This window comes from Galeopterus variegatus, unplaced genomic scaffold, assembly GCF_000696425.1.
Source record: "Galeopterus variegatus unplaced genomic scaffold, G_variegatus-3.0.2 Scaffold2546, whole genome shotgun sequence".
Classification (NCBI taxonomy): domain Eukaryota; kingdom Metazoa; phylum Chordata; class Mammalia; order Dermoptera; family Cynocephalidae; genus Galeopterus; species Galeopterus variegatus.
This window is the reverse complement of record NW_007728657.1, coordinates 61,740-86,505: the sequence shown is the minus strand read 5'-3', so window position 1 is coordinate 86,505 and position 24,766 is coordinate 61,740. Positions and strand designations below refer to the sequence as shown.

General features: G+C 46.5%; 1 protein-coding gene across 8 annotated transcripts in view; it reads right to left on the bottom strand.

Annotated features, from left to right (window-relative positions):
* Window positions 1–24,766, bottom strand: part of NFATC2 (nuclear factor of activated T-cells, cytoplasmic, calcineurin-dependent 2) — a 169,665-nt gene that overhangs the window by 99,653 nt on the left and 45,246 nt on the right. For all 8 annotated transcript variants that reach the window (XM_008582238.1, XM_008582236.1, XM_008582234.1 and 5 more), the window contains exon 3: window positions 23,261–23,432. In XM_008582238.1, the coding sequence (XP_008580460.1) occupies window positions 23,261–23,432 (172 nt within the window). The remainder of the gene's footprint in view (window positions 1–23,260; window positions 23,433–24,766) is intronic.

Below are 24,766 nucleotides of genomic sequence, written 5' to 3'. Positions count from 1 at the left end.
CCCCACCCCAGACCCCCTCCCGCTAGCTAACGGGGCCCCCCCCTCCAGGGCCCTCGGTGGGAGCAGGAGGCGGCCGGGCTCCCGGCCAGTGACTTGGAAGAGGTTTAAGGCTCACGCACAGAAGGGCGGAAGTGCAGTCTGTCAAGAGGCGTGATAAAGCGCCTCCTTATCGGGAACTTTCCTTTCAACTGTCTCCAAGTGAGCGCCGGGGCTGGGCCTCTGTCAAGGCCAAGCGTGTTCCTTTCATGTTGCCCCGTGTCCCCTGGTCATCAATGTGTCCGTGGGTGCACAGAACTGTAGTGTCAGCGATGGAGTTTGCAGCTGGAGCCAGAGTCTCAGAGAGGGTGCGACAATGTGCCTCCCATTCGGGGCCTCTGGTTAACCATGTGGCATCTGCAAAGTCACTGAAACCATCTGGGCCCTGGTGTTGCCATTGGGAAACTAGCACAAGAAATTCCAAGGCAGCAGAACCCAGTAGTTTAGACTAGGGGCTTAAGGGTTGGCTAACCTAAGCTGAAGTCCCAAATGCCCAAAACTCTGGCTGTTGACCTTGGACAGGGTACTCAGACCTCCGAAAGTGCTTTTACACACATACAAACGGAAAGAGCACTATCTACATCAGAATTACCAGGATTAAATGAGGGGATACAAGCGCAGCTCTTAGAAGCAGTGCCAGCACATAGTAAGTGCACAATAAATGCTACTCTTCATCTTCGCTATTATGATTCTTCTTATGATTTTCTCCTGGGATTGTTGTGAGCATGGTATGAGGGTCAATGGCATCATGTCACAGCTGAGTGATGTGACATTCACGACAGAATCCTAGAGGCAGTTCCACTCACCTTCCCACTCACAGGGGAGCATCCCACGTGGACATGGTGATCTTACTGTCCTCTTTGGGTGACAGCACCTCTCATCATTTGGGCAACTTTCCACCCCCAGTATGAGTCCCCTTACCAGGGTGCTGGATGCCACCAGCAACTCTATCTGAGGCTCCTCTAAAGGAGAAGCAACCCTGCCCAATGCCACCATAGGGGAATTGGCCTGGCCAGGTTTCCAAGAGGCAGGGTGTGCTAAAAGACAGGGACAGAGTCCAAGGGATTGAGGGCAGCTTGGTCCATCCATGATTCGCTCACCCATGCTGACTTCAGCACCAGGTCCATGAGTGGGCTGCTGCTCCACTGTGATGGGTATGAAACTCTTAGTAAAGTGCCTGACCCAGAACATGGTGTCTCTGACCATCAGCCTTCTCCATCCCCATCCATGTCTCCGATCTGAGATTTGTCAGGACTGCAGAACACCAGCTATGCTTCCAAGCCCCCATCTGTACAAGGGGGATAATAACAGCCACCCATCTCACGAGCTGTGGTGAGGATTAGATGGTACAATATGTGTACAGCACTTAGAACAGTGCCTGGCACATAGTAAGTGCTCAGTAAACATCAGCAGCTATCAAACCTTCCTTCAAATCACCAAGGCAGCTCATGTCACCACTCCTTTATTAGTCCTTCTTAGAATACAGACACAGAGGAAGGACAAGCCCCACTGCCCTGCTCCACGCCCCCATGCTGAGCCCTGAACCAGGCCCTGTGTCTCCACATATTAGCTCAGAGAGGCTAACTGCGCTGCCTAAGCTATCCAGCTTTGAAGGGTGCAAGTGGAAATCAGAAGCAAGTCCGGCGGCTTCCCCAGCCCATCGCCTTTCTGCAACACCTGCTCCTCCTATTTCCTCTTTGCTTAAAACTCTTCTTTTTACATTCAAGTGGAGACGTAGCACTCATGAGGAACTCAGCCACATTGAACTCTCTCGGGAGCCTCGTGGCTCCCTCCTCCTCCCCTTTATTTAATGCCCAAAAGCCCTTTTCCTTTGCTCCTATTTTCAGTTCTTCATTCATGAGTCTACAACCTACCCTGGCTAAGTTGAACACCATCCCACCTTGAATCCTGAAGCTAAGGACCTGTGAGGTTTGGGAAGCTGGAACCAGGCTTGGAACCATAGCAGGGAGGTGACAAGCTAAGAAGCCACAGTTTTCCAGGAAGAACCTTTTTATGGAAAGGGAAATGACATTTTTCATAAGAGGGAAAAGCTCACTTTAACTCCTTATGGGTTGTCAAGGCCTGGGCTCAAATTCTGGGCTCAAACTCTGAGGTCTCTGTTAACTGAGAAAGATCACTACCAAGATGACAGCCACATACGGTCCTGAACGTGACTGCAAATGGGTGTGCCCATTTCCTGCAAGTCACACATGCTTAAAACAAGGCCATCATAGCCCCCAAATGGACACCAGTCACTGGACAGGCATGGTGCTATTGGCAATGACCTCCAGATGGGAAAAATAAGACCCAGCCCAACTCTGTGGGGCCAGAATCCCAGCTAGCCCCAAAGCCTCCTTTCTTAAAGGGATTTGAGTGTGAACACAATACTCAGTTCAAAGAGAATGCAGCTTCTCCACAATTTAAGTGGGAGAGGGGATAAATTTCATAGTAAATACCCAAGACAAACCTTATTGCTATGTAAGAGCGTACATATCGTCTCTCTCCTATTTGGGTATCTGTCTTATCCAGTTCTGAGCTGGAATCTCCTTCGCTGACTGACAGAATGCAAATAAATTTTGCAGCACTCATTTTCAGCAAGCATGGAATTTGGAGGGATCAAGGAAAACCGACTTGCTCCCTCTTATACATTTGTGGAGTTCAAGTCTGTTACCTTCTGAGTTTGAAGCCAACGTATACACACCCCCTCCCCACTCCCAGGCATAAGAGAGCTCACATCAACTGCACCAGCCAGGTCTACATGCTAGCAGAGGAATTTAATTTCAGCCTCAATTATCCTTCCTTTTTCTCTATGCAAAATCTGTGAATCAGAATGGACTCCCAGTCTACTTAAAAGGAGGAGGATAAGGTGAGAAGGGAGGGTCAGCTTTACAGTTGGAAGTATTTTTTCTATACTGAAAGAAAGGCTTTGAGCAGACACTTGGACATTAAAGTCAGCAGGATCTGGGTTCGTTTCTCTAAGAATTTCCCAAAGCAAGTTCTGAACCCCTGCCCAGGGTCACCAGCAAGATGCCCAGAGGAGCTAGGTGAGCATGTAAATGAGTATATTAGGCCTGGTTAGCAGTGGGGGACTGGGCAGCCCAGGCCTGGTCTTAAGGGAGGGCCACTGCTCAGCTTCTGATAACCATTGCCATGCAGGAAGTGGGCCCAGTGGTGCCAGATCTTCTGATGTTAACATCAGCTAGAAACAACTTTGTATGAGAAATCTCCTAATTTGTAAATATTGGTAACTAGTGTCAACAGTTGTTTAAAACCCTGAGTGGGCCAAAACACACCTGTGCACAGACTCAGGCCCTGAGCTCTCAGACACAGGGTTCCTTTCACCTTGGCATGCTCACCAGGCTGCCCCTGAAGCCTGGAACATTCTTCCTTTACATCCTCCAACACCCCACTCAAATGTCACCTCCTCCAGGAAGCTGTCCCAGATTCACTGAAGCAGAGTGGGCAGTTTGACCCAGACCCTCACTACCCCCTCCCTCTATGATAGCCTTTATCTCTCCATTATAACTGTTATCTCAATAAACATAAGAGAATCACTAACATTTATTGAACGCATACTGCTGGACCTCTGCTTAATGATTTGCAATCATCATCTCTTGTTTGTGTACTATCATCATCCCACTTGATAGGCACAGAAAGGTTAAGTAACTTGTCCAGTGTCACAAAGCCAGTAAGTGGCAGAGTCAGGATTCAAACCCAGGCCATCTAGCTCCATTCCCTGCTATTAACCTCTTTGTTAAAATGCCCCCCTTGTGACCTCAATTATTCCTGTATCTGTCTCTCCCAGCAGACATTCCGTTTGTCGACCGAATGCACTTTGCTGCCCAGTCTGACCTCCTAGATACCCCAGCAAGGTGCAGGGGTGGGGGGTGGGGATAAAATCCACTCTGTTAGCATCTCATCTTGAATATAGATTCAAGAGATGAGGAAAACCACCCCATTGAGAAATGTCACTCCCATCCTGCTCCTGAGAGGGGACACGGGACTGGCTGCAGCCAGGCCTCACACCCAGGTCCCCAACATGTCACGGCTTCCCAAAGCCCAACTTCTTCCTGGGAATGCATTTTGCATGGCTATGTCTTGGCCTAAGGTGGGGGCAGTGACATGCCTGCCTGACAACCTCAGCAACCCAGGGCCAAAGTCAAGGAGCATCAAGCCTAATTGTCCTGCTCCCCTGGCAAGAAAATAACAAGTCCACCCAAAAATACACACAAAAAGACAAAGTGCATGAGAATGAGGGCACACGAGTGTGTAAGAAAGAGTGAGAACACATGCAAGAGAAATCTTCAGTAGAGACACAATTGCAGGCTTGCTTTGGGGCCACTGTCTGAACTTGGGTATAACACTTTTCTGAACTTTTTCTCCCCAAGACTACTTGGTAGAAACCCCTGGCCCAGACCTAAACCCCCTTCATTTCAATGCCTGCCCACAAGCCCCCACCGGATGCTGATGGCTCATCCCATGTCCCCTGGGGACAGATTTTCACTCCAAGTCCAGTCTCTGCAGCTCCTACCTTCCACCGAATCAGCTCCGTGCCCGCCCCCCCACCCCAGGTCAAGGAGGGAAGGACAGCCGGGAGGAGGGGGCGGGGGGTGGGGACGGGCCTCGGAAACAGGAAGACAACAGGAGCTCTGGCAGGCACGCTCTGCACACAATAAACAAGCCTGTGACTTGTTCAGAGACGGACCCCGGACCCCCAATCCTAGCACAGCCCTAAAAGCATGAGTTCGAAGTTAAAGACAGATACACGCAAAGCTGCAGCCCCTAGGGGGAACTCGGAGCTCAAAACAATACGCTCTTTGACTGCAAAACCACAAGGGAACACCCACGGCATACTTCTTGATTAAAAAAGGAAAGTGAAAAATAAGGGGTTTTTTTCCCCCTTCTTAATCATTATAAAACTAACTTGTGACTACTCCATCAAGTCACGACTTCTGTTTGCTTCAGGCGAACCCAAGTCACGTTGGCCACAGAGATGACAGGCAGGGGAAGTTGGGCACATCCTAGTGAACTGAATTGGTCCTTCTGAATCATTGTTACTTCCTTCTTCCGCTTCCTTTAGCACAGGAAAGCCACTGAGGAGCCGCCTGCGTCAGCACCTCCACTGCCCAAACTCCCAGGGGATCAATCTTCTGAGGGGCCATGACTCACAGGGCTCACCAGTGCCCCAAAGTTAACAGTAGCGCTGTTACTCTGGTCAGCCTGGGCAGCACTCACTCGACTACTGTGTGTGCAACTGACTGAGTGCCTACCAAGTGACAGGCACTGTGCTCAGGACTGGGGATGGAGAGATGACGGAGAGACGACGGAGGGATGGGTGCATAGGACAAGTGGATGAGCAGCTGGGTGGATGGGTGAGAGGGAAAAAGGGGAGGAGAGCAGGGAGGAGGGAAGGAAGATAAAACATGTCAGCTCTGAAAAAAGTGACACAAAGAGAGGGACAGAGGATGGCAGAAGAAGGAGTGACTATTTTGATAGAAGAATCAAGTGAAGCTTCTTTGAAGAGGTGACAACTGAGCTGAGACCTGAATAAAGCAGAGCACAGAGCCCTGTGCATATTTGGGAGACGTGAACAGCAAGTGCAAAGGCCCTGAGGCAGGCGCCTACTCGGAGTGCTTGCGGAGGCCGGCAGCGGGTGGGAGTGGAGTCAGTGAGGAACACAGATGGGCAGGGACCAGATGACAGGGCCTTGCAGTCTATGGTAAGGAGTCTGTGTGTACTGAGTAAGGGGAGACACAGAGGGCTCAGAACAGGGGATTGGTGGGGACCAAGTTACATTTTGAACAGATTCCTCTGGCAGCAGTGCAGGGAGCAGACTGGACAAGGCACACAAGCAGAGGCAGGGAATCCATTTAGGAGGCTGTAGCTGTCACCCAGACAAAGAATGATGGCAGCTTGGCCCCAGGTAGCAGAGGGAAGGACATAAGAAATGGCTGAGCCAGAGGCCCCCAAAGTACCAACATCTCTCTCCCTGGCACAGATGCACAGACCTGTGATGGATGCCAACAGGTAAACAGGATGCACATAAAAATCCACGAGGCAAAGAGAAATGGATGAGAAGGAGAAAAAGATAAGAAACCTGAACTGATTTTGCTTCCTACCTGCATAAGCCTTACCTTGGGCAATTCACACATTTCTTTGAGGCTCAGTTTTCCCATTTGTAAGATAAGAGGACCCAATTCATAGGGTTACAACAATGCAAGTCTTTGCTTAAATAATGTCTGACCTATCACACATGCTCAATAAATAATACATTCCTAACCCCTACTTTTAACAACCTGAGTCATGGTTCTGCCAATTTAGTTGTTGTGTCATCTTTATAGTTCACACCCCCTCTCTGAGCCTCTGTTTGGTCACTTGTAAACTGATGATAACAGTACCCACCTCAAGTGCTCGATATGAGACTGAATGAGACAACTTTAAACTTTACTTTAGCAAAAATCTGGCACATAGGAAGCTCTCAATAAGAGGGTAGCTGAAGCCCTTAGTAAAAAGATATATGAATCGTACATACTAGTCATTCAACTAGATGATTTCTAAGTCTCCACCTAGCTCAATCATCCTCAAGTTCTTAAAAAAAAGGAGGGGGGGGCGGGAAACAAGCTTCAAGTCCCTGAATGAATCAATCCTGGAGCTGCAAGTTAAGGCAAGCCAAGCTGAAGAGAAGGTGGAACTCCCACCTCAAAGAGATCAAAACTGAAGCAGACACTTCTATTCATGTAACACCTTTTAATCTGAGTCATAGAATCAAGTACTTCGAAGGTAGGAGATTGCTCATGGAGCACTCCCACTCATTTTGGAGCAGAGGCTCCCACAGCTCAGAGAGGAGAAGCATGTGAGCTGAGAGTGCACCGCGAGGCACAGGCAGAAGAGGAAGCTGAGAGCACTCCCACCCCTGCACCCCACTCCTCCACTCTAGACAGCCAAGTCACTTAGAGGGTGGGAAGAAGAAAGCAGCAAAAACCCCGTCCAAAAGAAATGAATGCAGGAGGGATGTCTTCCAGACCGGCAGAAACACCTTTCTTGCTATCAAGAGTTAAATTCAAATACCTTAAGGTGCCAGGCAGGTAATGTAAATGAGCTCAGCAACCAGTACAAAGACTGAGAGACTAAGGTCCTAACCTAAAGACACTCACATGCAGGTTTTTTCTTTTTTTTTTCTTTTTCTTTTTTTCTCCTTTAAAGAATTAAACCACCAGGGCCACTGCTAGCTTGTCTGGCACTTTTTGTGCAGATTAGCAAAAGACACCCCTTTCTCTGTACCTTTAGCAAGTATATGTCAGAACACTGTCTTAATAAATATGCAAATGTGAATGTGCCTTCATGAGATGCAGTGCCTTTGTGCAGTGTAAAACCTGTGCAACTGTACCCAGTGACATATAGAAGAGTTTCCTGGTCTGTGAGTTGGGGAGCTCTACCTACATTTCATGGTGTAATGAAAGGCACTAAAATGCCACAGTAAAGCTCACATGGAAACCGAAAATGACATTCACTGTCGATGTTTAATATCTGAATCAGACCCAGTTGGCTTCTACCTCTGTACTGATGTCCAAGGTGGACACAAGCAAGGTCCTGCCTCAGGCGCTTTACACTGTTCCCTCTCCTATAACACTTTCCTCCAAGATAGTGACACAGCTTACTCTCACTGCACTCAAATTTCTGTTTAAATGTCACCTCTTCAGAAGTTCTTCCCTAAATAGCATCCTCACCACCTCACAGTCATCCTTCATCTTCCCCTCCTGCCTTACTTTTCTTGATTTTTTTTACATCCTGAAAGATTGTAGATTTATTTGTTTGTTGTATGTCTCCCTCCACCAGAACACCAGCTCCTGAGAGCAGGGGATTTTGTCTGTTCTATTCACTACTCTATCGCCCTCTCCACTTAGCAAAATTTTCTGTAAAGGACAAGAGAGTAAATATTTTAGGCTCAGCAGACCATACAGTAAGGACTTACCTCTGCTGTCATAGCACAAAAGCAGCCACAGACATTATGTAGATAAACAACGTGGCTGTGTGCCAATAAAACTTGGGCAGGTGGTAGGCTGGGTTTGGTTGGCATAGTTTGATGAGTCCTATCTTAGCATAATGTGTCTAGACTCTGTAATATGCACACAAATCACCTGGGGATCTTGTAAAATGCAGATTCTGACTCAGCAGGCTGCAATTGGGCCTGAGATTCTGCATTTTTAACAAGCTCCCAGGGATGTCCATGCCTCCCATCCATGTACCAAACTGGCAGAGAACACCCAGCTCAGAGCCTGGCATGTGGTATAGACCCAATCAATAATTCTTGAATAAATACAGGATAAGAGGGAAACCACTTGTCATCCTACTCAACTTATTGTTGGATTTTAATCATGGCGCCATGTCCTTACTGATACTACACAGGACTCAGCTTTTCTCTTTACTGGAGCATTTTCTGATAGATAAAGGATGGGTGGATAGATGTGTGATAAAGCAAGTATATGCCGATGGTTTATTTTATGTCACTAGGCCTGGGGTCAGGTATCCAAGGTTTAATATGCATTCACCTGATGCAGGTTGCAAAAATTGTATTCACTAGAACAGCATGTACACTTTTATAATAAACATCAAATAGAAGGGGGAGTCACTTAACCAGAAACCTAAGTTTCACAGGGAAAGGTCTATGAGGATACTTCCAAAAGTTTGTGGCAAAATAGAATTAAAAGATATGGTATTTCTCTTTCTGTGCCTGACTTATTTCAGTTCATATAATTTTCTCTAAGTCCATCCATGTTGCTGCAAATGGTAGTATTTCATTCTTTTTTATAGCAGAGTAGTATTCCATTGTGTAGATATACCACAGTTCCCTCATCCACTCATCTGATGATGGACATTTGGGCTGGTTCCAACTCTTGGCTATTGTAAATGGTGCTGCAATAAACATGCTGCAATACCACATGTTCTCACTTATTTGTGGGAGCTAAAAATAAATAAACAAACAAACAAATGGGGGGGCGGAGCAAGAAGACACAACAATCAACAATTCCTCAAGCTTGTTAAGACAAGTGAACAGATATGATGTAGATGGGGGGCGAGGGTGAGAGGGAGGGGGAAAGAGGAATTAGTAAAGGGACACAGAAATCAACTACATTGTATATTGATAAATTAAAACAAAAACAAAACAAAAGATGATATGGATCTTTCCATGAACGTTTTGAAGTACCTTCATATTCGGTTAAACAAATACCATGGAGATCAATTTGGCTTCCATTCCTGTTCAGAAAATCAAAATGCAACACCTTTTGCAGCTCAACAGTAATAACTGCCTTGATCATTTATTGGGAATTTAAAATGTACTGGGCACTCTGCTGGGTCCTTTATAAATCACAGCGCTGGTGATCACGGCAATAAGGACAATGAAAATCAAAATGCAACACCTTTTGCAGCTCAACAGTAATAACTGCCTTGATCATTTATTGGAATTTAAAATGTACTGGGCACTCTGCTGGGTCCTTTATAAATCACAGCGCTGGTGATCACGGCAATAAGGACAATGCATACAACCACAAGCATAAACACAGACCGCTCTGAAAGGATGTTCAAGAAACCAGCGGCACTGGCACCTCAGGAAGAAGAGGTGGAGACCTTGCCCTGCACATAGCCTGTACCTTTCAAATTCTGAACCATATGAATGCATTTCCTCCCCCTAAATTAATGTATAATGAATTGTTTTTTGAAACCAGAGCCATCTTTACTACTTAATGCTAAGTAGTGTTCTGCACACATTCCCATTTACTCCTGCAGAAGTCTTATAAGTTACATTCTCTCTAATTTGCTGTTGGGAAACTTGAGGCTCCAGGAGATCAGCTTATCCTTGCTCACAGTCATGCCACTCGTATGGGGAGAAAACTCAGGCTGAAGGGCAAGAATGGTCAGGTAAGTCCTGCAACCATCTCAGCATAGGTGTGATCATCACTGTCTGCACCTGGGAGCTAATCCCCTTGGAGGGTGTAGATGTCCCAGAGCCACAGTGCTGGCTACACAGACCTCCCTGGATTCTCCTCACCCTGGCTTCATCCCTCACACCAGGATGTGCTAGGGAGTGTCAACAGAAGCCCACAGCCCGGTGAGGTTGCACCTGCCCTACAAGCTGCTATTGTTCTGCCTGCACCCGGGAGTGGCCTTCTGGCTGCTGGCGCCAAACACAGGGGGAGAAGGAAGCCAGGTGGGTGGGGAGGCACTGATGGATGACATGGGCCTGGGCAACCTCATGAGGAGAACAATTTTACCTCATGCTTGATCAACCTAGATTTATCTCCTCAATTTTTCAAAATACTTAAGCAACAGTGAGAGCCCCTGGGAGCAACCTGGAAAATGATCTCAGGGTCATTAATGATTTCTATTTCTTCTTTGTGGCCTAAGTAGGGAAGAGTGTGGGCTTTCAAGCTAGACCACCTAGGTTCAGTTCATGGTTCACCCACTTCCTGTGTGACCTTAGGCCAGTTACTTAACTTCTCTGTGTCTCCAAGTATTGCCTAGAAAAAATCAGAGGATCATATCCATCTATACACAAAAAGCGCTTAAAACAATTCCTGACCTTACTCAGTAAATGCTTTATTTCCTCCCTGATGTTGTCAAAATAACATGACGTAGACTCGAGTGTGTAAGGAGGCGGAGCTGGTGTAGGAGCTTCAGTGTGCAGCACAGGAAAGAAGACTGAAAAGGAGCACTCCAAAGCAGTAACAGCAGTTCACGTCAGGTGACAGAGGGTGCTTTTTAGTTCCTTTTCTATATTTTCCTGTATTTTTTAAACAATGAGTATATATTAAAGAACTAACAAAATAATAAATAATTGAATAAAAATGCAAGGGCACACACACATACATGCACATGTATACACATACAACAGTACTTCAAAAAGTTCATGGAAAGGTTCATATTCTCTTTTAATTCTATTTTTCCACAAACTTTTTTTTATACATATGTATATATGTTTATATATTAAAAATCTATAATGTGTGTGTTCATCTGTGTTGTATGTACATGCACATCTATATACACACACATGAACTTTTCCAGGCCCATGTCAGAGTGTTCAGAATCAGCAGTCACTAAGCAGTGGGCTTGAGAACTGCACGGTGTGGTCCAGACGGTCGGGCCAAGGTGTCCAACAGACACGCTTCTAAGCTCAGCTCTGCCACGTCCGGCCTGCACACCTTGCACAAGTCCTTTGCCCTCACGAGGCTCAGTCTCCTTGCCTGGGATAGTCGCTGCGACGTGTGAGGATGAAAGCTGCACCCAGCAAGGAGCATGTGCTTGGTAAACAACCGCAGATGTCACCCGTGTCATCAGCAGCCAACTCATGTCCACCCTGGCTCAGGGGTCACAGCATGAAATCAAAACTTCCACTTAAGAACAAGTGCTTTGTCTCTCTCTTTTTATAATCCTAATGGATGGTCAAAGGAAAAATAAGTAATAAGAAGGAACCGTACCAACAGGCAGTGTGTGCCAAACCCTGTTCTAAGCACGTCACCGTATTAACCCATTTTATGTTTGCAATGACCCTAGGAGGCAAGCATCAACATCATCCCCACTGAAGAGTGCTGTGACCTTGAGAAAACCACTCAGCTTCTCTGAGCCTCAGTTTCCTCATTCGTACATGGGGTTAATAACAGCAGCACTCCCTCCTGAAGCTGGTGCACAGGAAAAGTTCCATCGGGGTCAGCATGCTTTCCCTCGTGACGATGTGCTCCTTGGGGAAGTCACTTAACACCTCGAGCCTGGGTTTCCTCACTCACGGAGCAGGGACAACACACCTGTCTGAGCCAATCCTTGTGCCGTGCCTGTCACATAGTAAGCACTCAATAAACAGACGTGGTTACTGCCAGGGTCAGTCCAGCATCTTCCAAAAGGCTCAGAATGAACAGCTTTGACATCCACTGTCCTCCAGAATCGAGAGAGAACAGGGTCCCGTGAGAGGCCATCGCCTTCCCGCTTTCCTGCCCAGCCCCCCATGGTCCAGTTAATGACTTTCTTGTCAATGGAGCTGGCGCCTTGCAAGGCAGTGAGGAGTCTCATTCATTGGACCAAATTAGAAAATGCTGAATGTTCAATAAAGAGGCCTCAGACTCCACACCCACTAAGCCCACAGGGCACCCGGAAGGATGGCAGGGCCAGCTGGGGACACAGGAGCTCCTAAAGCACATCAGCCTTGACCTGCAGATGGGTCAGAGTGAGATGGCTGGGGGCCTCCGCAATGTCCCAGGCACGGCCACCATCTCTGTGACACGCTGCAGCTGACAGGTGCTTGGAAATCCACCTAAGCAGGTGCCTCCTCTCGTACAGGACCAGAGAAAGCCAGCTTCACCTGAGTCCCTCAGAGGCAGAACCAAATGCCCAGTGCTCCAATCACAGGGCCAGCAGGTGCTGCCCTAAGCCACTGCGAAGGACCCTTTTCTAAAGCCTGGTCCATCTCACTCTCATATATACCCCCAGCTGTGAACCAGTACCCAGACACAGTCCATGTGCTTGTTATTCTCCGTGCAGCCACGGCTGATGGAGGAATGAATGGGCAGGTGGGAAGATACAAATCCAGAAGTTAAAGCTTACTAGCTGCCTGACTTTAGGTAAGTTATGTTTGCTTCCCTGTGCCTCCTTATCCATCTGTAAAATGGGAACAATAACCCAACTGACTGTGTCATTGCAAGGATGAAATAAGGTCACACATGTAACAAACAACATGTAAATAAGCAACCCTAAAAGCACTCTCTATATCCTAGATTAGTCTCAGATTTGGTTAACTCAGCCAGAAAAAGCCGGAACGGGCACAGTGATCTAATCTTAGGCTAACAGAGCTCGAAAGATCCCAGATCCATGTATCTACTGCCACATCAATGAAAGAATAACAATGGATAAATGCCTGCTCAGTGCCAAAGACCACACTGGGCACTTTTGCTTAGCATTTTCACTACTCTTGACAGAACTGAAGCAACTAGTCTGAAAGACGTAGTGATTTCTTCATCACCTTATAACTGGAGAGACTGCAGCCCAGTGAGTCACCTAGAGACCCTAAAGCTAAATGCTAGAGCCTCCTTCTTCAGAACAACCACTCTTTATCCCTCTGAGAGGTGGCACAGACCAAGCACCACCACTCACTAGCCGAGGGTGACATCAGGCAAGTTGCTTAACCACCATGTGTCCCAACATCCTGGCCTGTAAAACATGCATAGTGACTCTACCACCTACGCTCCATGGCATCGCTGCAAAGATTAAATAGGTCACTCTAAGGAAATCACATGGCAAGTGTCGCTCTCACCATTATGCCCCAGTCCCCGGCATGGAGTAGGGGCCCCAGAAATTGTTTGTAGGACAAATGAAATTTCTTCTGTATGTTCCCATTGGTTGCCAAAAATACTGCAAGTTTCAGACTTAATTTCTCTTTTGGGAACAACTGTTTCTCCAAGATTCTGGAAGCTTGCTGTTTTCTGCCTACATCTGGGGGAAACGTTATGCTGAGGCTCATGTATGACAATTTGTCTTCTAAAGTGTACTGAAAGCACCACTTACTTATTGCGGTGTCTTGGGTAAGTAGGGGAGTTAGCACAGCCTGTTGCCCCCTCATCACCCCCCAGCTGTGCCTGCTCGGCCCAGCCTAGCACCCCCTCCCCACTTCCCCACCTGCTCGCCCCTGGAGGCCAGCACAGCGGCCTCCATTCCTTCACGTGGTCTTCTGTGACTGCTCCAGGCTTCAGCCGGGGACACACAGGGGGCCACGACTAGCCCACGATGTACTTGGTTTGAACTGTACTCTTTTGAAAGTTCTTAATGAAATCACTGTTATAATCAAGAGACTGGTATGGACAAGGAGAGGGTGGGCAGGACAGTACCTCCGAAGGCACAGTCCGCTCTGCTATACCCCACCTCAGTCCATCTATAAAGGAAAAGGCTAGATCGAGTCACCTCTAAAAGATGTCTTCCCTCTGAAAGTAGTGGGGACTCCAGCCATTCCTAAGGCTACAACTTCATACAGAAGGATGACCCCTCCTCTTTCTTACTCAAAGCCAATCTCTCAAAACATCCATTAGCCCGACATTCAAAATATACTCCAATTCCAACCATGTCTCGTTTCCCCCCCATCTTACCAATTCAATGACCATCCTGTCACCCGCCCCACCGCAGCAGCCCCTCACCATCCCGTGTCTTCCCCTGCCCCCCTACAGCCTGTCCTCATCAGCACAGGGCAGCTAGAGGAATCCTGCTAAGACCGAAGTCAGACTCGACCCTCCTGGCTTCCCCATCACTTGTAGTCAAAGTCCTCCAGAGGCATGCAAGACCCATGATCCACCCACCCGCCTCTCCATCTCCTGCTCTTCCCACAGTGGCCTCCTCTCTGTTCCAAGACCACGCCCGGCTTGGCCTCAGCTGTCCGCCTGGCCTGAGCACTCTACCCCAGATGCCTGCACCTTTCACCCCATCACTTCCTTCTCAGGGTGGCCTGCCCAGCCACTCCCTGTTCTCCTCACCATGATTGTTTTTTCCCATAGGACTTATCACCTTCCAACATACTATTTAGTTTTCCTATTTATTAGCTGTGCTGCTTCTCTCCCCTCGCCCCCCTCCAGAACATCAGCTCTGTGGGGGCAGGGATTTGTCTGTCCCATTCACTGCCATATTCCCAGTGCCTAGCATCTAGTAGGTGCTTAGTAACTATTTTGAGTCAGTGAATGAACAAGCAAATGAAACCCCAAGGATCTCAGAACACTCTCCTCCTCCAACCTTTTCTGAAGATCTGACCTCCTGATCACAATTGATTCCTCTTTTCCTTTCCCACCTCCGGAAGGTCTGATTGAACCTTCTGCAGATGCCAACACAGCAGCCCTGATCAAGACAAATGAGTATCAGCAAGGCCTGCTTCTTGTCTCATGTCTTAACAATGGAGGGGGGAGGGACCTCACCAAGCACAGAATGGTATTAGTCAAATAAAAGCCAATATGCCAGGCCAATTGCCAAGGGAGTGCCGCCTACTGTCACAACTCCAGTTTCGCCAGGAAAGGAGAAAACCCCGTCTAACTTCTTTTTTCCATTTCTCAGATATCATTCAAAGTGATGAGCTGCGGATAGTACAAAAGCTGAAATCCAACAGAATGAACATCAGTGTCCCACAATCCATTTTACGAGATGAAAACCTGGAGATTTCCCCAGCCTCCTCCAGCCTGGGACTTGGGGGGAATTAACACGAACAGGTGCACCACAGCCTCTCACTCTCTGCCCTGCAAAGCTCATTACTGCTCCCTGGGATGAAAGAGCTATCAGGTTTCTGCATCTGTAAGGAATTCTCCTAAAGGAACTACCCATGCTTTTTCCATATGTCTGAACATCTGTTTGAAAGAATCAAGAGTATTGTCTTTGGAGGTGAGGGCTATGGTTCAACACTGTCATATTTTGATTACTCTCCAACTAAAAAGATGGCCTTCTGATCATTCTTTCAGCTGAAAACATGTCCCAGAAAGTCGCAAGAATCACGTTTTTTGAAAGCCCAGCACAGAGATGGATAAGGAATAGAACAAAGTATCCTCTGCAGGGAATCTCTGTGCAGAATATGGTTAAAGGGTCTGGAAGCAGCGAGGAACGAATTCAGTGACAATGGCATTATACAGGCCACTCTCAACTGGAGTATTATTAGATCCCATAAGCTGAAGAGCCATGGAAACCCTGCAAAGCTGCTTTGAATAGAAGTTTTGTACACCAAAAGACCACTGCATCCTGTGCTGAAATAGAAAAGGGAATGAGGGCATGGTCCCACCAAAAGGCGTGGGGCTCTTTCAAGATGGATCAAGTGGTTCCCTGTCTCATCTGACACCTACAGACCATAGTCAGGCCAATGAATTAAGATTCACTGGCTCCTCTGAAAGAACCCTAGACTCCTGTTTCAGTAAGATTTAGAGCTTTGTAGGAGAAACTACCTGGATCTGGCTGCTCGCAATGCTCTTTTCCAAACTGCACAATTCTTAGAAATCATATAATACAGCCTCTCTCTTACCTCCCTCCCTGTGTGATAAACCTTGAAGTAGCACAGTTCTTATTTACTCCAGAGGATATGAACTTGAGGATATCTGCCTTGAGCCAAATCTAACCCAGAGTTTGATTTAGTGACCAAAACTTCAAAATCAGAAACTTCAGATAAAAAATTCAGATTCCTGTCTCCTCTTGAAAAAACAAAGCTATAAAGCCAGGCAAAATTGGACCCACACTCCTACATAGCACAACCTACAGGGACTGAATAGTGTCTGCCTTCTTGACATGAGGCACATACTCTGCTGTGCCCTACTCCCCACCACTCCCTAGTGCTCCCTGACATTTGGCCAATTTAGTCATTTCCTTTCATTGCCTGAGCCCCATGAGCTTGTCTGTTTGTGACCCTGTTTATTTGATCTCTCCTCTGGTTCTCACCTTAGTCCATTGCTTCTGGATTGAGGAAGATTGTTATGGAGGGTGTGGAGAATATGTCCTTTCAAACAGATGCTCTCCAAGCCTTCTGATGATGGAGTGTGTGGTCCTGTGGCATTCCACAGACCTGACAGTTAGAAAGTTCAGGACTTTGCATCTGAGCTATCCAACTGCCTACCTGACATCTTTGCAGGATGGCTCACCAGAGCTTCGTACCTTCTATGCCCCTGACTGAACTCACAATCTTCCCCCAAGAAAACTTTTTCTCCCCCAAGTCTTCCATCGCCATCCATGTAGGTGAGCCATCCACCCACTTGCTCCTTTACCTCCAATGCCTCAGTCCTGAAGATCACACCACAGCATCCATCTCTCCTCCGCCCACTGCCACTCCTAGTCTTCACCACCTTGATCTTCCCCTTGGCATTGCCACAGCCTAACAAACTCATCTCCCTGCTTTTCCCCTAACTCTTTCTACTCTAGTCCCCAGAGAGAAGCCCAAGTGATCTTAAAAACATTAAATCAGACTCATGTTCCTCCTCCACTCAAAACCCATCACTCCCTTTCCCAGGCCCTGGAATAAAACCCTCGCTGCTCACCTCGGCTTATGTGCCCTGCACAGCCTAGGCCTTCCAGTCAGCCCCCTCCAAGCAAAACTCGAAGGACATCGGCCCTCTTCAGTTCCTTAGACGCCGAGTTCCTCCCTGCCTCGGGGTCTTTATGTGCGCTGTGCTCTGTGCATGGAACACTCTCCCACCACCCCCAAAAGAGAGAGACAGACAGAGACAGGGAAGACATTAGTCATTTTTTTGCTGGCTCTATCACCTTTTCCAGGTTCCAGCTGGTAAGTCACCTCCTCAGCGAGACCCTCCCTCTAAAGTAGGTCTTCCAAGTACCGTCTCTCTTGGCATGGTTTATTTTGTTGGAGCATTTACTCCCAAGCTGTAAATCCAATTGATGAGTTCCTAATCAGCTGTCACATCTTACCTTGAGTCCAGGTAGCAGCTTACAAACCCATTTCAGATGGCCCCCATCTGGCCTCTCAGGACTCTCTGACTCACCCACATCTCAGCAACAGTCACACCAAACTGTCCTGGTCTATGCTTCACCTCTGCTAGCCCCTGAGCTCTATTAGGATAAGAACTATACTCTCAGGACTCTCTGACTCACCCACATCTCAGCAACAGTCACACCAAACTGTCCTGGTCTACGCTTCACCTCTGCTAGCCCCTGAGCTCTATTAGGATAAGAACTATATTGATCTCTCCAGCACAATATTATCGGCACCTAGCACAGTGCCCTGGCACACAGTGGGTCCTCAACAAAACATTTGCCCAATGAGTGAGTCAAGAGATCTGAAAAGTATTTAAGGCTTTGAAACAAACTTTCTTCCAAGACCAACTGGCATTTTAGAGAGAGAGAGAGAGAGAGAGAACAGGGCATCGCCTATGTTTGAGATTTTTAATTTTATACGGGGTTACTTCAAAAAGTTCATGGAAAAGCAGAATTAAAAGGTAATACAAATCTTTTCATGAACTTTTTAAAGTACCCTTGTATTTAAGGAGAGAGAATAAAATGGTCTTGTACTCATTGTCTTTTTATACAAGGAAGAACATAAAACCACTAGGCATGCAAAAAAAAAAAAAAGTTTTATGGTGTGGCAAATAAGAAAGAGAAGGGTGGGGACCAAATAATTGAGAGGGGAAAAGCTGCTGCGGTGCAGGACAGAAATAGAAACAGATGTAGAGATAGAGAGACACAGAGATGAAGAGAGAAGCCGGCAGAAGCACTTAGGCAAGATACAAACAGGGCTATGCTCTCTTCTGGGAATGAAAAGGGCAAGCCTCCAGATTTCAGAAGAGGTTTTCACACCCACTTAAAGTCAAGAGCAGCAATTGTCTTAAAGTCCTCTCTTCATTTTTCAAAAAAGTGTTTTTTTAAAAAAACTTACTTCCTATGATAAAAATAAGGAATTTATTCCAAATAACTTTTGAAAAAATACTACACTTTGCGTCTCTTCAGTATATGGCTACAAATGTTTAAATCATACATTGGGTTTTCAAAATTACAGGCAAGAAGAGTAACGGGTCCTTGGGAGCTGTTGGAGGGAGGGGCATAAACTTCAGGTGCACGTATCTTATGGGCTGTGCATCCAGTTCATTCCTTTTCCTGGAATTTCTACAGTCCCAGCCCCTGAGGAATGGCTGAGCTGAGCCTAGCCCCACACATGGCCCAAGTTCCCTGGCCACAGCTAACTGGACGAGTGGGTGGCACATTTCCCAACCAGGGTCAGGATTTGGACACCAATGAGCTAGTGACAGGGCTAGAACAGGGACAGCAGGTAAAATTGGGGGTGGGGGGAAGTAGGCAGCAGGCGTGGGCATTTTTCACCAGGCTTTCTCTACATGAGTGAGAAGGCAGGGAGAGCTGAACCGCAGAGAGATGTGGGCGAGCAGAAAAGCCATGCAGCAGGCGAACTTGCAGTGTCCAAATCCCAGCTCCACCACTTCATAGCTATGACCCTGAACAAGTTCCCTGACCTCTCCCTGACCTAACTGTAACTGGCTTCATAGGGCACTTTTGCCCATTAAATAAGTTAACACATGTACAGCACGCAGACCAGGGTCTCACATGCTCACTGTCTGTTATTCTCTTGCTAAAATGTAAGCTCATAAGGGTGAGAATTTCTGGCTATTTTGTATGTGCTGTGCTCTGTGCATGGAACACTCTCCAAACACCACCAAAAGAAAGAAACAGAGACACAGAGAGGGAGGACATCATTTATCTACCATGTCCCAGAATTTAGCACCATGCCTGGTACAAAGTAGATGCTCAATAAACATTTGTTGAATGACCAGGGAATGAAGATGCCACATAGCCCTCAAATGGATAGAGACCCTGAGAAGAGCCTTCTAACTCTCTATCAAAGCTCTTATCCCCCATGGAGCAATCAGAGTGGGGGTTTTGTCAAAGCCTAAATCGGATCATGTTTCTATCCTGTTTTTTGTGTCTTCAGGAGAAAAGCCAAACTCTTACATGGCCACCTAGGCCCTGCATGCTCTGGCACCTTCTACCTCTCTCCTCTCTCCTGGCACTTCGTGTTCCAGTTACACTGGCCCTCTTAAGTGCCGCTGACATGGTCTACTTCTGCCTCTGGGCATTTGCACATGCTGTTCCCCCCACGCATCCCCAGCCCTAGTCTCTTCTTCAAGGAAATCTTAGCTGATATTCTTCCCCTTCTACATTAACTCCTCTGTTTCACATGTTTTGCTTGTCTTTCATGCCACACTTGCTACAGCGTCGAATTCTACCGTCTGCATGATTATTGAGTCAATGTCTCGCTCGCACATGCTGTTCCCCCCACGCATCCCCAGCCCTAGTCTCTTCTTCAAGGAAATCTTAGCTGCTATTCTTCCCCTTCTACATTAACTCCTCTGTTTCACATGTTTTGCTTGTCTTTCACGCCACACTTGCTACAGCGTCGAATTCTACCGTTTGCATGATTATTGAGTCAATGTCTCGCTTCCCACTGGACCATGAGCTCTGTGAAAAAGAGACTGTAACTTCTTTCTTATTCTTCACTGCATTCAGCATCAAGCACAGTATATAGCTCAACATACATCAGGTGATTAACAAATACTTGCGAAATGAATCCACTTGTTGAATGAACTAACCAAGCAAAGAAATCTTGCATCCCAACTTCCCAAGTCCAGGTACTCTTGAGTTGGATCTGCTGCCCTTGTTTTAAGCAATATCCCAGTAGCCTCCTCATACATCCCCCCTTTTCCTAATCTGCTTTGAATGAGTTTCTCTATTACTACGAAAAGCTTTGACCCAAACATACAGTCTCATAGCAACCGCCAAGCCGGGAGGTTCCCATCCTAAAATAGATAAGCCTAGATCAGTAATGATGTGAAGACTTTCTTTTGCAAAAAGCAATTTTCAGATGTGACTGAGTAACTGGTAACAGACCAACCCTCCCACCATAAAAACTTTAATACAAGGCAAAAGTATATAGGCAACTGCTTTCAGGCACTGGATAGCAGGCAGCATAGACTGTGGTCCCTACAGAAAAGGAAGCACCCACACTAGCCACATTCACTCCAGCTGGCTTCCCTACCATGTTCAGGGAGTGGAGTTGAGCAGAGCATGGTGGTCCCACTGTGCTGAGGAGGCAGAGTTCAGAGTCCCAAGCTGCAAAAGCAGCTGGAGTCTGTGGGCAAGGCATCAGAGAGGAGGAAGCTGCTGGTGGGGGCAGGGAGGAGGTTCAAGTCCTTGGCCAAGGGCTGGGCTGTGTAAGCACAGAAAGAGACTGTGCGGGCCTTACCAGAGAGAGACAGCTGTAGGGTAGAGAGGAGAACAGAGAGACTAGAGGTGGAGTGGGGCTGGCACATTGGATTTCCAGCCCACCAGAGTGGAGAGACCTCCCTGGCAAGCATCCAAAAAGGCCATGCCTTAGGAAAAAGCATGCCTTAGAGGAAGGGCTACTCCAGACCTGCCCTAACAGGGTCTAAAACCAAGTCCTCAACTAGATCCAGAGAAAAGAGTTTAAACGCTGAGCTCCATTAAGTTAGAAAAGCCTTAGGCTTTCCACAGATCTACCCTAACAAAGTGTAAAATCAAGTCTACACAAGTTCAATGTGATCAGCCAGTAACTGAACTGTCTTTAGAGGAAGATAACAAAATCCAAAATCTCTACAATATCCACAATATATTATCATGACAGTATCAGAATACAGTCAACAATTACTAGACATGCAAAGAAAGGGGGAAATGTGACTCATGGTCGAGAAAAAATATATATCAATGAATAGAAACAAATTCCAAGATGGCTGTGATGGCAGATTTAGAAAAAGCACCTGCCAGGATTTATAAGTTTGTAACATTATCACAGAAGTCCTTAACCAGGGTACACACTCACAGCACCTGCAGAGATTTTGGGGTTTGAGGATTTTTGACTTGCTTGCTCGCTTGCTTGTCTGGGCTCTACTCATGTTACATAGTTTCTAATAAAGTAGTTTCTGGGGGGCCGGCCTGTGGCTCACTCGGGAGAGTGCGGTGCTGATAACACCAAGGCCACGGGTTCGGATCCCATATAGGGATGGCCCGTTAGCTCCCTGAGTGAGTGTGGTGCTGACAACACCAAGTCAAGGGTTAAGATCCCCTTACCGGTCATCTTTAAAAAAAAAAAAAAGTAGTTTCTGGGATGTTCAAGAATGTGCATTTTGGGCCGGCCCAGTGGCGCACTACAACACCAAGTCAAGGGTTAAGATCCCCTTACCGGTCATCTTTAAAAAAAAAAAAAGTAGTTTCTGGGATGTTCAAGAATGTGCATTTTGGGCCGGCCCAGTGGCGCACCGCTATAGTGCGCCGCTTAGGAAGCGCGGTGGCACTCCCGCCGAGGGTTCGGATCCCACATGCAGACTGGTTCCTGCTCACTGGCTGAGCGAGGCGCGGTAGCAACACCGAGGGTTGCGATCCCGCTGCCGGTCCCGGTCCGGTACGGGGGGGCAACACTGAGGGTTGCGATCCGTTGCCGGACACGGAAAAAGACAAAAAGGAAAAAAAAAAAAAGAATGTGCATTTTTAAGAACTACTGTAGGGGTCCTGATGCATACTGAGGATTAAGGACCAGACTCTTATCGTAGAATATTTCCACTTTAAGGCAAATACAAAAAAAAAATGAAAACAAGAAGTTACATTAATTTAAGTTTATTGAAGGTTCTGGTTAATTGAGCTAATCGGTCAGCAGTTCCTGGTTAACCAGACAATACAATTAAGAAAAATACTTCAACTCTATTTTTGAGAAAAAAGCACACTTCTCTACTTATTTTGAAAACAAAATCTGAGGTTAAATCAAAAGCCACAGACATAAAATATATTGAAGAATAATCAGGAGGAAATGCTCATGGTATAATGTGTAAAAAAAAAAAAAATCAGAGTTCAAACTACACGTTCACTATAGCATCAAGCATGTAAATAAACAGTAGTAGAGACTGACATGTTTGTGAATAGAAAAAAAGACAACAGGTAACTTATCAAAATACTAATAACAGGGGCCGGCCCGGTGGCGCACTCGCTAGAGTGCGGCGCTTGGGAGCATGGCGGCGCTCCCGCCAAGGGTTCAGATCCCATATAGAGACCGGTCTGCTCACTGGTTGAGCACGGTGCGGCCACGACACGGGCGGCGCTCCCGCCAAGGGTTCAGATCCCATATAGAGACCGGTCTGCTCACTGGTTGAGCATGGTGCGGCCACGACACGGAGGGTTGCGATCCCGTTGCCGGTCACGGTACGGGCGCGACACTGAGGGTTGCGATCCCATTACCAGTCACGAAAAAAGACAAAAAGGAAAAAAAAAATACTAATAACAGTTATTTTAGGTAGTTTGATTATGTGTAGGTTTAATTAATTAATTAATTTTTACTTTTCTGTATCTTATGAATATATTGTTTTTCCTCCATGAACCCTCATCTGAAACTTTAGACGATGGCTCCAGAAACCTCGTGTCAACACAACTCTGCAAAACTCTAGCAGTTTCTCAGAAAGAGAAAGGAAAAAAATATCTTGCACATGAATATCATTTCTTTCCTTATCTATCTCAAGAAGACTTTCTTCTCCAGCTTCTGGGTAGCTGGATTAGCTTCTGAAACTGATTCAATCCCAAATTTCTCATCCCTCAAAGGAGCAAGATGCTAAGACACATTCCTCAGCCTAACAAGCAACGAGCAGTGGCTTAGCAGAGTGAATCACCTAGCGAAAAACACAGGATACAAAAGGAAGAGAATTCAAGTCCATACCTGAACCACAGGGTGGCCTCCAGTTGGAGCTTTGACAGCCCCTCGGCTGCCTTCTGTCTCATAGTGGGCCCGGTGATGTGGCTTTGGCTGTACCTCGATCCGCAGCTCATAGGAGCCCGACTGATTGGAGAGTGGCCACTCAAGTGGAGGGAGGGATGCAGTCACTGGGATGCTGAGGGCAGAAAGAGAATCAGTCATGTGTACAATAAACCGGAATCAGTCAAATTGTACAATAAACACAAACAGCCCCTTTCCTAAAAATCATGTCCAGTGGGTATATGAATAAAATGCTGAATGTTGAGGAGGTGGATATTTCTCAGACACTACAGGTATGGCTCTTCACAAGACAGAGATCTCTTTTTTTGCTTTCTCTTCCATCTTGATGAAGACAGAGTGACCAACTTCTTAATTTACAAAGCTAACTTCATTATATGTTAGTTGTAGCCTGTTTCTAACTGCTATAACTTCTTTTCCTCTGGGGATTTTGAAGAGCATCACCTCCCACCTCTCAAAAAGACCCCTATGCAAGTCCTAAGCAAGGACTTTTTTCTTTTCAGAGGAGTGAGTGTGAGAGAAGACTAACTTCTTTTCCTCTGGGGATTTTGAAGAGCATCACCTCCCACCTCTCAAAAAGACCCCTAAGCAAGTCCTAAGCAAGGACTTTTTTCTTTTCAGAGGAGTGAGTGTGAGAGAAGAAATACTTAACTGGAAATCAGGGGCTCCACATATGTCACTAACTTGCTGTGTGACTTTAAATAAGCAACTTCACCTCTCTTATCTGCAGTTTCTTATAACTACATGGCAAAGGGCCAGATGGCATCTGAGGGTTATGACAGCTCTTATTTCTATGTCTGATGATCTCAATTAAAAGTATATTTGGGGCAGAGGTCATTTCCTGTCACAGTCATTACTTATCAGGTCAAGTGTTGAACATCTAACCACACAGAGAGGGGTCTAGTTTTGATATAGATGATCCAAACCATTCAGACCGCCTAGTACTAAATGAAGACTAAATATCAAGAACATGACTGAAATTATACATCCAAATTCAAGTACCAGCTCTGCCTCCAACCACCTATGTGACTTTGGGCAAATGCCTCTACCTCCCTCAAGTCTGAAATGGGGATACAGAGATCACATAAAGAGCTTAGCACAATAAGTGCTCAATAAATATTAGCTTTAATTATTTTTCCTGCAACATATATTTCCTTCCTATAGACTATCTGACTTAGTCATGATATTAGATATACATATCTTTACATCTGAAGTTGTTAGATCTTTGAGGGCATGCATTAAGTTTTATTTTCTTATAGAGTCTCAGCACTACCCAACACATACTCATACAACAAGCACTTGATATGTGGTTAGAATTATGTCATTTAAGAGTTGACTGAGCTCTTGAAGATCTGTCTAGACCACTCCCTCTGTACCTCAGAGAAAATAAAGGCATTTCTCCAAGATCACACAGCAAGAGACAGCCACAGCTCAAACTTATGTCTCTTGACT